This window comes from Erinaceus europaeus, chromosome 3 (assembly GCF_950295315.1).
Source record: "Erinaceus europaeus chromosome 3, mEriEur2.1, whole genome shotgun sequence".
Lineage (NCBI taxonomy): Eukaryota > Metazoa > Chordata > Mammalia > Eulipotyphla > Erinaceidae > Erinaceus > Erinaceus europaeus.
Window position 1 is genome coordinate 47750950 of NC_080164.1, and position 14796 is coordinate 47765745.

A 14796-nucleotide genomic window follows, 5' to 3' on the forward strand; every position below is an offset into this window, starting at 1 on the left:
GTGTATATAAGAATATCAACTGCAAGAAAATATAAAACACCTCTAGTGTTTTTAGAGGCATATATTTTTAAATTGCTGTGTAAGCTATAAAAGACACTGTTGGGTAATTAAATAATGTTTAATATTTGAGCTAAAAGATCCCCTCAATGATTTTTAAAGCAACAGGAAATATGACTTAAAACTTAAAAACAAGTGTATTCCTATAAAGTTGAAGAAAAGTGGTCACTTGAGATTTCATCCATAACATTTTCTTTCACATTTTTGAAAGGAAAAACAAATCGGATCCAGCAGTTTTCTAATTCCAGATGCATTTTTACATCAGTTTTTCACAAGAGAATGCCTTTCTAGTGTGGACACATCACCAGGGTTCTCAAGTGCTCAGATTTTGGCCAAGAAGCCCCAAAGAGTTTCAATCCTGCATCCACCACATACCTGCGAAACTCTGGACACAGTTCCTGGCATTGTCCATCCTTTGACCATTCCCCTTTGGACATTAGTTATATTGTCCTGTGCTGAGCAGGCTACTTCAGCATAGCTCTTGCCATTAGCTTCCTCTGGTCCCACAACATCCATAACAAAACAGATCCCTAGTGCTAAAAAGTGTTGCTGACAAGGGTCACTTTATCTAACCTATCTGCTTTATAGATCAGGGCACCATGACCTGGGGAAGGCAAAGGATTACTTCATGGAATCACATGCATTCCCTGGTGACTTACTCTAGGTTTGAAGTCCTTCCAGCTAACCTAGAGAAAGTTCTTAGTGATAAAATGAGGGGAGCTGGAAGTCTCACAGTGAACATGACCTCAAAGTTATGCTCTGGTCTTCCTTAAGCATTGTCAAAGAGGTTTCATTTTGTGAAGCTATTTCTTCCCACCTCACACCCTTCCCCTCAGGATGTCACAGAGAAATCTTCAGGGATCCTTACCTCCAGATGGTGTGCCAGCAACTCTCCTAAGGAATTTAACCCATTCCTCCATCTCTGCTTGAGAGCAGGCCATGAGGACATAGGAATCTTGTCCCATTCGACTCTGGTCCCATGAGGCTGTAGAAAGAAGTAATACTAATGTAGGTCTTTTTATAAATATAATGTTTTTATATTTATTTTCCCTTTTGTTGCCCTTGTTGTTTTTATTGTTGTTGTAGTTATTATTGTTTTTGTTATTGATGTTGTTGTTGTTAGATAGGACAGAGAGAAATGGAGAGAGGAGGGGAAGGCAGCGAGGGGGAGAGAAAGATAGACACCTGCAGACCTGCTCCACCACCTGTGAAGTGACTCCCCTGCAGGTGGGGATCCTGGGGCTTGAACCAGAATCCTTACACACTGGTTCTTGAGCTTTGCGCCATGTGTGCTTATCCCAGGGCGCTACCACCTGACTCCCTAATGTAGGTCTTTTAAGTGGTGAAGTGGTGAGGGAATAAGAGGAAAGGAAGCCAAACCATTGCTTTCTTGATTCAGTTAAACAACACTTCAAGCAACACAAAAACATCATCTGTTTAACTTCAGTGCAACCGAATATTCATACATTCTTATTTTTATTATTCCTAATTCTAGAGACAAATCATTGAACAGAATGGTTGGCAGTTGGGATGACGTGAGCTGACTGCTGTTAGGAAGTCATTTCTACCAAAAAGGGATAGTGTCAATATTAGATGAGCCGGGATCAGTCCATCTAAATCTGCAGACTTCAGTCTACCACTTCAGCCCTAGATGTATTCCTAAATTGCTCCTGAGTGAAGTGGTGGGAGATAGGAAGGGGAAGCTTGGGTAGCAGACATTGTGAGTCTGTGTGACTTTTTCACAAGCTCAGTTCTTCCTTTTCAGGATTACTGCCTTCTTGCCTAAACTGAATGTTGCAAACGATAGGTTTTCATTACAAACCTGATGGACAAGTGAAGTTTGTTAGAATTTTTTTTCATTTTCATTTTAGGCCCAAGATTACAAATAGTGTTTCTTGGTTGGATATCTCAAATGAACAAAATAAAGGGAGAAATGGAGGTCATCAAGGAAAATCTAGAGAATGAATGAGGGATATGATTTAAAGAAAGCGATAGAGAGGGAGAGAAGAGGAGGAGAAAAGTTTCAATCACAAGTTTTGGCAAAGAGAATGTAATAGCAATCCTTTTCAATTACAGGATACTTTTAAATTATAGAGTGCCTTTGTAGACATCAACATCATCGGGGCATTCTCCTCAACAAGAGCCTGTTCTAGCATCCCAGGTATGTCCAAGCCTGTATTTCCTTACAGAGAGACAAATAAAGGTTTCCATATTCACTTTGATTCTGACCTCTTGAATCTGAGTTAACATCACTAAGCCTCATCTTCCTGTCCCTGTGGAGTAATCTGATCTAAATCCATCTTGTGAGTGGATCATCAGCTCTTCTGATCAGAAAGGTCAACTGATGGAAGCCTACCTGCTCAGGAGCATGAAGTTTCTACATATTAGATATGTAGAAACATATGTAGAAACATATTTCCACTATTAGATGAAAAACCTAAGAGTCAACCTTAACTTTTATTTTTCAGACGTCTCACACTTGTATAATTTCACCATCCCTGGTCAATATTTTTATTCAGATAGCTAGGTAGATAGATGACAGACAGACAGACAGACAGACAGACAGATAGGTAAGACAGATAGATGCACTACAGCACCAGAGTTTCTCCCAGTGCTGCGACACATTTGTGTGGTTACAGGGCTCAAACCTGGACCACACACACAGCAAGGCACAGGCCCTACTCAAGTAACCTATCTCTCCAGCTTCTCAATCTGTAATTAATTCAGCCAATCAGCAAATGAAGACTCATCTACCTTAAAAATGTATCCAGAAATTATTTCTTGGCCCCTCCACTGATACCATCTCCAATTTGAATTACTGCAGCAGCCTTCTCATTAATCTACTTTCTCTGAACTTGCTCCTTTATTTCTCAATTCAGAAGATTTTTAAAATATCAGCTAGGTCATATCCCTTTGCTGGTCAAAATCTCTCAATTATACAAACTGGTGGAGCCCGTATGGAAAACAGTATAGAGAGTCCTCAAATAAATGGAAATACCTTATTATCCAGCAATGCCATGCCCAGAAATATATCCAAAGTGCATGAAAATATTAATTTTGAGGGACACATGAACCCGTGTGTTCATAGATGCATTATTAACAATAGTCAAGGAGCAGAAGCTCATCAATGGACAAGTAGGTAAAGAAGTTATGGGATATACACTCAGTGGAATGCTATTCTGCAATTAAATACAGACAATTGAAACACGCGAACTTGTGAAAAATAAAAAAAGGAAAAGAAACGAAGCTATCTCTAAGAACTATGGTGGCAGAGGATAGAACTTCAGAGGTAGGTCAAGTGGGGACTGGGGTCTCAAACCAAGGTCCTTGCACACTGTAACATGTGCACTCAACCAGGTGCACCACTACTCATCCTCCCAGCTCCTTCAGATCGTTGCCCAAAGATTCTCTTTTCAATATAAAATGACAGATTAGATACTGCCAACCCCACCCCAGATAGCATTTTAATCTCTTTCTTTGATTTAATTTTTTTCCAATGCATTTATCCTATCAGAAAAACTATAAGATATACTCATTCATTTGGTTTATGTTTTCAGTTTCTCCTCCCTTACTCAGAGAATAATCTCTATGGATGTTGTTTCATTCTTTGCTGAATTTCCAGTTCCTATACTAGTGACCAGATCAAAGAAGATACTCAATAGATTCATTGCATAAGTAAATGGCAACTATTAGTCAATATAAGAATTAAATGCAACATATAAAACAAAATAATATCCAACCTATCTGTGGTGACTCCCTGTACATGAAAGGAGAATAGTGATTCTGCTTGCTAGACTTAAGTAAGGAATGGCAGCCTGTCTGTTACAAGTAAAGAAAAGCATGGTTTAAATATATTTAAAAAAAAAAAAAAAAAGGGAGTCAGGCGGTAGTGCAGCAGGTTAAGCGCACATGGTGCAAAGCACAAGGACCAGCATAAGGATCCTGGTTTGAGCCCCCGGCTCCCCACCTGCAGGGGAGTCGCTTCACAGCTGGTGAAGCAGGTCTGCAGGTGTCTTTCTCTCCCTCTCTCTGTCTTCCCCTCCTCTCTCCATTTCTCTCTGTCCTATCCAACAACGACATCAACAACAACAACAATAATAACTACAACAATAAAACAACAAGGGCAACAAAAGGGAAAATGAGTAAATAAATATTTTTTAAAATACATATTAAATAAAAAAAAGATTTTTTTTCCCCTGTGGCTTTTCTGCAACTGATAATCACAGGGAAGGGGACCTGATCAGGGAGGGAGGTCAATTTTTGAGACAGCATTGACCCCTATGAATTATCTCACATAAATAAATGAATAAATAAATAAAGGAAGTGAAAATTCTCAGCATCCTAGCAGAAAAAGTTTAACTTTAAGCTGGGTAGGTCCCGAGGAGATGATAGAATCTGTAGGAAAATGGCTCCTTACCTAACGTGTGTGTGTGTGTGTGTGTGTGTGTGTGTGTGTGTGTGTGTGTGTGCATAAGAACTTCTACCTCCCCACCTGCAGGGGAGTCGCTTCACAAGCGGTGAAGCAGGTCTGCAGGTGTCTATCTTTTTCTCCCCCTCTCTGTTTTCCCCTCCTCTCTCCATTTCTCTCTGTCCTATCCAACAATGATGACAATAATAAAACAACAAGGGCAACAAAAAGGGAATAAATAAATAAACATTAAAAAAAAAGAACTTCCACCACCAGCCCAGGAGACGAGTACAAGTATGACTGATATGAAAAGACAAATATTCATCTTACCCAGCAAAAATATTTCAAGGGTACTGCACTTTTGACTTCAAAAGTGAATTTGCAGTTGGAACTCTTTTTTAAATTCACTTATTGCTGATTTACAACATTTTAGGAAAATAGTATCAAATTTAAGTGTGTGTATATAAGACTTACCACATGCACCACCAAAACTTCACCTGAACTCTCAACAGGGTCACTCTAGTTTGAAAACCTAGGCTTTGGAGTGCATGCCACCGTTGGTGGTTATATTCCATGAACTAGGAAAGAGATCCCAGAAGTAGAAGAAGCCTTGTGAGAAAAAAGGGGGGTTGTACTAGGGAGAAGAGACTGAAGAAAGGGGGGGGGCTTCTCAAATGAGAAGAAAGAGAGAAAGACAGAGATGGAGAAAGAGATGTAGACCTGATGGAGCCACCTGTGATGAAGTGAACTTTAAAAAATTCTTTTCTTTTCTTTTTAGAGTTTATTTATTTGTTTACGAGAGAGAGGGAGAGAGGGAGAGAGAGAGAGAGAGCACTGTTCAGCTCTGGCTTACAGTTGTGCAGAGGATTGAACCTGGAACTTCAGAGCCTCAAGAATGAAAGTCTTTGTGTATATCTATTTCCCATGCACAAAAAATAATTTTCTTGGTTTTTGCTAGTCATAACAAATTTTAGAATTAGTTTCTATATTATAATTCCCTCCAGATATCCCCAAGATATTAAATACTTGGATGGTTCTAAATATATACCAGAAGCTGTATACAAGTGTTCCCTATATCTTCTTTTTAAAAATATTTTACTAGTTATTTAATAGTGGTTTATAAGGTCTATAGAACATATTCAACTCTTTCATAATTAGTTTTCCTATTTTATAGATAAAGAAAATAAAGTAGAGAGAACTTATTAAATAACTTGGTAACATTTCTCCATGCCAGGAGCAGGACCTGGACAGGTCTGGACTTGGGCTGGCTCCAGACTTGGCATGGTTAACCTCTCTACTACCCTGTGTCTCCATCAGGTTTCTTATGCACATGTTGCCCTGTATGGATCCTAAAAAGGGAGTGAAGAAGAGTGGGCTCATGGGCTCTAAGATCTCCCCTCCTGTGCCAGTTCGGGAGCAGTAGCCTGGCTTCACAGTCATCCTGGTGGTCCTGGATCTCTTGGCAGGACTGGGCTGGTAGACTCACATAAACACAAGTTCTTCAAGAGACAAATATGTTCAGGGAAGGTGGCTATTAGAAAGAGACTCCAGTGTGCCTCTCACATATGTGATGGGTAAATGACAACCCCAGACACATGTAAGTGCTCAATGAGTCCAAGTGGTCCTTTCCTTTTAGGACACATTGAAGCACATGAGAATATTTATTCTGGATCATGTAGTACTACTAAAATGACAATTTTGTGTGGTTCAATTTATATTTCACTATTAATTTGAATACCCACTCCTCTTCTACACTGAGTTCCTTTTAACAAGCAGGGATGGTGTATGCTTTTTTGTTTGTTTGTTTTATTGATTGGTTGGTTTTGTTGATGATTTGCCAATGCACAGCTCATTTCCGGCTTTTGATGGTGAAGGGAATTGAACTTGGGACTTTGGAGGCTCAGACATGAAAATGTTTTGAATAACCATTATGCTATCTTCTCCTCCCCAAGGATAATGTACTTTTCAGGTCAATGTCCCAGTATCCAGTGGAACACCTGGCTTCAAGCATGCACTCATTAAATGCTTAAGTAGTTGGGTAAAGTGTATTCGTAGTTCATTTGATGTTATGTAATCAACTTGTGTATACTCACCCCCAACACAGAGAACTGCTTTGTGTTCTTGCTAAGTTGGCTGGCTAGTTGGCTGGTAGTTTCACTGACTTCTAGGATCTAAAAGTCAAATGGAATTGAAATGTCTCTGCCCCACTTTTTGTTACCTACCTGGAATAACTTCAAAGATAAATTTCCCGGCTTCATCAGGATTTGTGGCAATCTCCTTGATCGTACTTCCTGGTAGATATATGCATCCCTAAAAGATAAGTTAGGTTGTCAAAATAGGCAACAATGTTGTCATTTCTTAACTAGAAGTAAGTTAGAGAACAGAAGAGATGATGATGGGTTGGGGAGGGGATAGGCTGAGAGGAACATGAAAACTAGCATCCTAATTTTAAATAGGATCTTCTACTTATATTGCTGCCAAATTAAATGGCAGCTGTCTAAATGGAATCTATGTGTCTAGAGAGGAAAGGATAGGGTCCTGTTAGGAGAAGGAACTGAGAGAATGCCCTTACCAACACTGCCCCCCCACACACACACATAAAGACCAGCATAGATACCTGATCTTTGTGGATGCAATGCCAAGTTTGGTGAGCCATATTAAGTGGCAGGTCACTGCCAATCTGGGAACTGAGACCAGAAGCATAGGTTCAAGGTAATAGCAGGAAGAACTACTTGGAAGCACATTTCAGTTGCCTGTTTCTTTTCTAAACACCTTGAGCAGAATATTCATTAAGCCAGCCGTTCTAGTGACTCTCCAACCATGGTATTATTTACATTGACAAGTAAGAAAACTGGGAATCAGAAATGCTATGATTATTGCCACACAACCAGTAAGCAACAAGATGGTAATTCATACTAGGGTTCAAAGCCCAACTTCCTCACCATCATAGCTGAAATGGTAGGGACTGGTTGGTCACCTTACTATACTCTTGGGAGTGGAGAAGAGAAACCTGGATGCATGAGGGAAGTGAAGATGAAGAAGGATGTCTGATCCCTCTCTCTCTGTCTCTCTTTCTCTGTCTCTCTCTCTTTTCTTCTTTTTCTTTATTGGGAAGATTAGCGGTTTACAGTCGACAGTAAAATGTAATAGTTTGTACATATGAACATCTAATCTTTGACAAGGGTGCACAGACTATTAAATGGTGAAAGGAGAGTCTCTTCAACAAATGGTGTTGCAAAAATTGGGTTGAAACATGTAGAAGGATGAAACTGAATCACTATATTCCACCAAACACAAAAGTAAATTCCAGATGGATCAAGGACTTGGAATGTTAGACCAGAAACTATCAAATACTTAAAGGAAATATTGGCAGAATGTTTTTCTATCTAAATTTCACAGGCATGTTCAATGAAATGAATTCAATTACAAAAAAGACTAAAACAAAAACAAACCAATGGGACTACAGCAAATTAAAAAGCTTCTGCACCATAAAAGAAGCCCCCACTCAAACAAAGAGACTCCTTACAGAATAGGAGGAGATTTTTTTTTTTTATCACCACCTGGCCCCTATTTTATTTATTTTAATGAGAAAGATACAGAGAGACCAGAGCCCTGCTCATCTCTGACTTATGGTGGTGCTGGGAATTGAACCTGGGAACGTGGAACCTCAGGCATGACTCTTATGCTGTCTCCTCAGTTCTGATTACCATTTTGTTTTTTCAAGTTCATGTGCTTCAGTTCCCTCTCTTTCTCTTTTTCACCTCCAGGTTCATCGCTGGGGCTTGGGGCTTGGTGCCAGCACTATGAATCCACTGCTCCTGGCAGCCATTTCCCCCTTTTTATTGGATAGGACAGAAAGAAATTGAGAGAGGAGAGGCAGATAGAGAGGGAGAGAGCGATAGACATCTACAGACCTGCTTCACCCCTTGTGAAGCGACCCCCCTGCACGTGGGGAGCTGGGGGCTTGAACTGGGATTCTCGTGAGGGTCCTTGTGCTTCGTACTTTGTGTGCTTAACCCGCTGCGCCAGCATTCACCACCCGCCCCCCTGCTTCAGTTCTCTATGTTCCCCATATGAGCAAAACCATCTCTGACCCAGTGTTTGGTTTAGGTTTTTATTTTTATTTTTTTTTATTGCCTTTTAAATAAGTCTCCATTTCTTTTCTTTTTTTTTTATTTTTTTATTTTTTATTTTTTATTTAAGAAAGGATTAATTAACAAAACCATAGGGTAGGAGGGGTACAACTCCATACAATTCCCACCGCCCAATCTCCATATCCCACCCCCTCCCCCGATAGCTTTCCCATTCTCTATGGGAAATCTTTATATGAGGAGATCTTTATATGCCATATATCAGACAGGAGGTTAATAACCGGAATATATAAAGAGCTAGCCAGACTCAACAACAAGAAAAGAAATGACCCCATCCAAAAATGGGGAGATGATATAAATAGAATATTCATGAAAGAAGAGAGCCAAAAGGTCAACAAACATTAAAAAATGCTCCAAGTTATTAATTACTGGAAAAATGCAAATCAAGACAATAATGAGGTGCCACTTTACTCCTGTGAGAAAAGGTAGCAACAAATGTTGGAGAGGATGTGGGGACAAAGGAACCTTCCTGCACTGCTGTTGGGAATATCATTTGGTCCAGCCCCTGTGGAGAGCAGTCTGGAGAACTCTCACAAGGCTAGAAATGAACCTTCCCTATGTCTCCACAATTCCTCTCCTGGAGGTATATCCTAAGGAACTAAACACACCCATCCAAAAATATTTTGTGTATAACCATGTTCTTAGCAGCATAATTTATAATAGCTAAAACCTGGAAGCAACCCAGGGGTCCAAAAACAGATGGGTGGCTGAGCAAGTTGTGGCATATATACACAATGTAATACTACTCAGCTATTAAAAATGGTGATTTCACTTTCCTCATCCCATCTCAGATAGAACTTGAAGGAATCATATTAAGTGAGATAAGTGAGGAAAAAAGGATGAAAATGGGATGGTCTCACTCACAGAAGTTGAAAAATACTACCATGATGCCAGCCTGCCTTTCCTGTGCAGACGACATCAACTATGTGTCCTGAAACCCCACCTCCCCAGAGCCCTACCCCTCTAGGGAAAGGCAGAGACAGGATGGGGGTATGGATTGACCTGTCAACGCTCAAGACTAGCAGAGAAGCAATTACAGAAGCCAGATCTTCCACCTTCTGTACCCCATAAAGATCTTCGGTCTATACTCTCAGAGGGATAAAGAATAGAGAACCTTCCATAGAGGGGGTGGGATATGGCATACTGGTGGTGGGAATTGTATGAATTGTATCCCTCTTACCCCACAATCTTGTTGATCATTATTAAATCATCAATAATAAATAAATAAGCTGAAAACCAAGAAAACACAAAGCAGAACTTGAACTGGGTTTGGTGTATTGCATCAAAGTAAAGGACTCTTGGGGTAGAGGGGAGGGTTCAGATCCTGGAACATGATGTCAGAGGACATAGAGGGGGATGAATTGTTATGTGGAAAACTGAGAGGTGTTATACATGTACAGACTACGATATTTTGTATTGTGTTACTGTATTTTATTGTCGGCTATAAACAATCCCTAATTACAAAAAGAAAAAAAAAGTAGTTTGTACATGTGTAACATTCCTGTTTTCCACATAACAATTCAGTCCCCTCCAGGTCCCCCTCTATCATCATGTTCCACCTCCCTCCTCCATCCCTACCTCCCCACCCACCCGAGTCTTTTACTTTGATGCCAGATATCTGATCTCTTAAGCACAAATGTATATCAGAATACCGGTTTGTTGCCCAGAATATATGTATAGTACCTTATGGAGCCTTACTGTCCCCTGCAGCATCTCATTACATGCTCAGAACAGTTCTGCATCAAGTGCATGGCAAAGTTGATCACCCTTATTTTTCAAATGAGGGAAACAATACTCTAAAAATTTAAATGACTGTGTGAATGAACATGTGTAGTTAATTTGTATTGCATTAATCACAAATGATGTTTAGCATGCTGATTCTGAGCTGAATGAGTATGGTTTTTATTGCAGAACTAAATGTGAATGAAGAGAATTGGTAGCAGGGAAGTTATAAAGACAAAAGAGTCAGTATTAAAGTACATTTAACTCAGCCAGGAACCTAAAAGAATAAATGTTTCTTCAGAGTCTAGCAATAAAACTGTCTAAGACTGGGAGAAAGTAAAAGAGACAGAAGAGGATGAAGAATAAAACAGGGAAAGGGGAAGAGGAAAAGGAAAAGGGAGGTGGGAGCATGTGTGGTGATATGGGAAGAATGAAAGAGCAATTTATTTTTAGATAGTAAAAAAGAAAGAAAGAAAGAAGTTTCATTGCAGAAGTATCTACCTCTCCTAAGTACCATTATGCCATTATTTGATACCCCAAATCATTTCAACCCAAACTGGTAAAAATAAAAAAATAAAAATCTATAGGGGCCAGGCCAGCTCACATGGTGCTAAAGACAAGGACCCATGCAAGGATACCAGTTTGAGCCCCCATCTCCCCACCTGCAGGGGGTTTGCTTCACAAGCAGTGAAGCAGGTCTGCACATGTTTATCTTTCTCTCCCCCTCTTTGTCTTTCCCTCTTCTCTCGATTTCTCTCTGTCCTACACAACAACAATGACAGCAATAAAACAACAATAATAATAACAACAGTAGACAACAAAGACGGAAAAATGGGTTCCAGGAGCAGTGGATTCATAGTGTAGGCACCCAGCCCCAGTGATAGCCCTGGAGTCAAAAAAAAAAAAAAAAACCCTATAAATATCTTACATATACATTTATTATCAACTTGCCAGGTGCCAGGTTCTGTGCTAAATACCTGAATCTATTATCACACCTAATCTGTATAAGATCTCTTTGATTTTAAACTTTTGAAAAGGCATATGTTGGCCTGGGAGGTGATGCACTACTTGAGCACACACGTTACTATGCTCAAAGACCTGGGTTTAAACCTCTAGTCCCAACCTGCACAATAGTAGCTTCATGAGCAGAGAAGAACTACATGTGTCTGCCTTTCTCTCTTCTTCTGTACCACCCCTTCAGTTTCTCTCTATTTAAAAAATAAAGGGAGTCGGGTGGTAGTGCAGCGGGTTAAGCACAGGTGGTGCAAAGCCCAAGGACCAGCATGAGGATCCCAGTTCAAGCCCCCAGCTTCCCACCTGCAGGGGAGTTGCTTCACAAGTGGTGAAGCAGGTCTGCGGGTGTCTGTCTTTCTCTCCCTCTCTCTGTCTTCCCCTCCTCTCTCCATTTCTCTCTGTCATTATCCAACAACAATAACAACAACAATAATACTAACCACAACAATGATAAAAAACAACAAGGGCAACAAAAGGGAAAAAATAACCTCCAGGAGCAGTGGATTTGTGGTACAGGCACCAAGCCCCAGCAATAACCTTGGAGGCAAAATAAATAAATAAAAAATAAAAATAAAAAGGCCACCAGGAGCAGTGGATTCATTTTGCAGACATTTACCTGTATTACCCTCCTGAAACATTTCATGGATTTTCATTTCACCAGTATGTTTAAGAATTCCTGTTTCTGGATCAGGGTGGTTATGCAAGAAACTTTCATGGTTGAGGCTACAAGGCATCAAAATGACTTTGAGCTAAGCAATGTTCTGCTTTCTCTCTCTCTTTCTCTCCTCCCATCTCCTCTCTATCTCTCTCGTCATCAAAAGGAAAGTTAAAAATATTTAAAGATATGTCTGCTTATAGATTATTACATTTCTTTAATAATTTGTCTCACCTGTTGATTTTTTCTCTTTAGTTATTTGAACTTTCTTATAGCTCTGAAAGAACATTTTTAAGTGTTAAAAGATATAGTCACTACATAAATTTTTCCCTTTGTATTATTTATCTTTTCATATTGTTATGTTTTTATGATAGAGACATTTTTATTTATACAGATTAAATCAGACTTTTTTCCTCATGCTGTAATCCTTGCAAAACATCCGCTCCTGAGTATTATGCAGATTACTAAATTTCCTTATAGTAATTTTATGAATTCACTTCTTAAATATTTATGTATTGGTCTAGTTAGAATCATGAATGATGTGAAACATCATGTAAAAATATGCCTTTACTTTTCCCCAAGAATTTAAGTCATATCTATAACTTTTGTTTTGGAATACTTGTATTGTCTAAGAATTCCAGAACAATGTTAAATGAAAGCATAATAAAAACAGTTTATTTTGAATAGCTGTTTTAAATTTAATGAAATAATTAAGAAAATGTAAAAAGTTTATAAAAATGCCCACTTAATTCTTGTCTATATAATATGGAAACAACAGCCCAAATTCTCAAATAATGTCCAGTAGGTTATTGTTTAATAAATGATATAATGTTCATACAAAAGATTTTCACCATATCAAGAATTACAATATAGAATCTTTAACAAAACTGCTGATTTTAATATAAAAATATTACATTGATTTTTCATTGTCACAGCTGAGTTTCTAAAAGTATATGTGTGTGTAGTGGATATATATTACATATATATGAAATAAATGAGGATTTAGTTGGGTCATTCTTGTGGATGGGATAATTTCTATTTTCTATTTTGTTCTTTTAAATTTCCTACCATGCACATATCTAGCTTTTGTAATCAAAATAAGCATATCTATATAATGTATTCTTATTGTAAGAATACTTTTCTTATTTTTTTAAATGTTCTTATCTCTGATTATCACATTTTACCAACTTCTTTTTCAGTCATCTCTTTAGAGAAAGTGTGATTCTTCTCACTTGACTTATTGATCTGGACCTATTGATTTTATGTTTTATTTAAATAGATTTCCTAAAGATAAACTATCCCCTTCATTCTTAGAGAAGTTTTACCTAGTTATCCCAGGCTAACTTAATTTTGAAAGGACTTTGAATTTACTCCTACAAAATAACAGAATTATGCTAATGCCTTCAATAACTCATTTTTTATATTAGTTCATGCTTTTATAAAACTGCTTCTTAATGTTTAATTCTGTAACCAATACAGAACATTGTCTTGTCTGATTTTTAAAAAATGAATCACATGGGGGAGGGGGAGGTAAGCAGTGATGCATGTTATCATGTGTAAGGACCCAGGCTCAAGCCCCGGGTCCCCACCTGCAAAAGGAAAGCTTCATGAACAGTGAAGCAATACTGCAGGTATCTCCCTGTCTCTCTCCTCCTCTCCTTCTCTACTTCACCCTACCTCTACCAAAAAGAAAGAAAAAAGCTAGCAAGAATAGTTGAGTGATCATGCAGGCAACTGAGACCCAGTGATAATCCTGGTGGAAATAAATAAAATATAAAATTAAAAGTATTAAAAATAACAGTGATGCAAAAAAATAAAATATTCATATGGTCAAACAGCAGTAGAGTCAGGCTAGGCATAACATGCCTTTTGCCTTCTCCATCTCATGGAATTAAACCCTACTAAGTTGCCCTTTCCATTGCTTGGGAGGGATAAAGTATTACTGCTATCTCTATTGCTTTCCATGGAGAAGAAGACTTTCTCCATGCACTAGTAATATGCCAGTTACTGTAATGCTAGCCTATAATGGTTTGTCTCTGATGGGGTCAGAGTTGGACATAAAGTGAAGGAACTCTGGTTGCCATGTTTGTATAAGTCACTGGGCAAGAACCTAATCTAGGGGGTCTCTAGCCATGCTCCAGTCTCTGCAGTGACAGAGTCCTGCCTTCAAGCAGACGAGCTGGTTAACCAGAAGCCATTAGTCAACTCATGAGCCATTAGTCCTCAAATCCATCCTTAAAGAGAACTTCCCTCTTCCAGAATGACCATTTCATTTCTTCATTTGTTTATTTCTAGCCATATCCTGTCATTTTCTCCCAATGCCTTCACTCCTCTGGATTTTTGTTGATGTTGCTTGTTTGCTTGATTTTTTTCTGGTTTTTTGTTTGTTTGTTTTTGTTTTGATTTTGTATATTCTGTTTTTGGCTTCAAAACTATAGACCAATATCTCTAATAAACACAGATATGAAGATATTGAACGAAATTCTAGCTAATTGGATACAGCAGTACATTAAAAAGATTGTACATCATGACTAAGTGGGATCTACTCCAGGGATGCAAAGCTGGTTCGATATATATAAATCAATAAAGGTGATCTCCCCACATCAACAAAAGGAAAATCAAAAACCACATGATTATTTCAATAGGTACAGAGAAAGCCTTTGACAAGATCCAGCACCCTTTCATGATCAAAACACCACAAAAATTGGGAATAGATGGAAAATTCCTAGATATAGTTGAATTTCTGTATAGCAAACTTACAGCCAGCATCACACTCAATGGTGAGAGAC

The 14796-nt window shown here is 38.7% G+C and overlaps 1 protein-coding gene across 2 annotated transcripts in view; it reads right to left on the reverse strand.

Annotated features, from left to right (window-relative positions):
• The window catches only part of ARHGAP25 (Rho GTPase activating protein 25), a 98364-nt gene that overhangs the window by 37489 nt on the left and 46079 nt on the right, over window positions 1-14796 (reverse strand). For both annotated transcript variants that reach the window (XM_007521260.3, XM_060187169.1), the window contains 2 exons: window positions 6688-6775; window positions 926-1042 (listed from right to left, as the gene is read on the reverse strand). In XM_007521260.3, the coding sequence (XP_007521322.2) occupies window positions 926-1042; window positions 6688-6775 (205 nt within the window). The remainder of the gene's footprint in view (window positions 1-925; window positions 1043-6687; window positions 6776-14796) is intronic.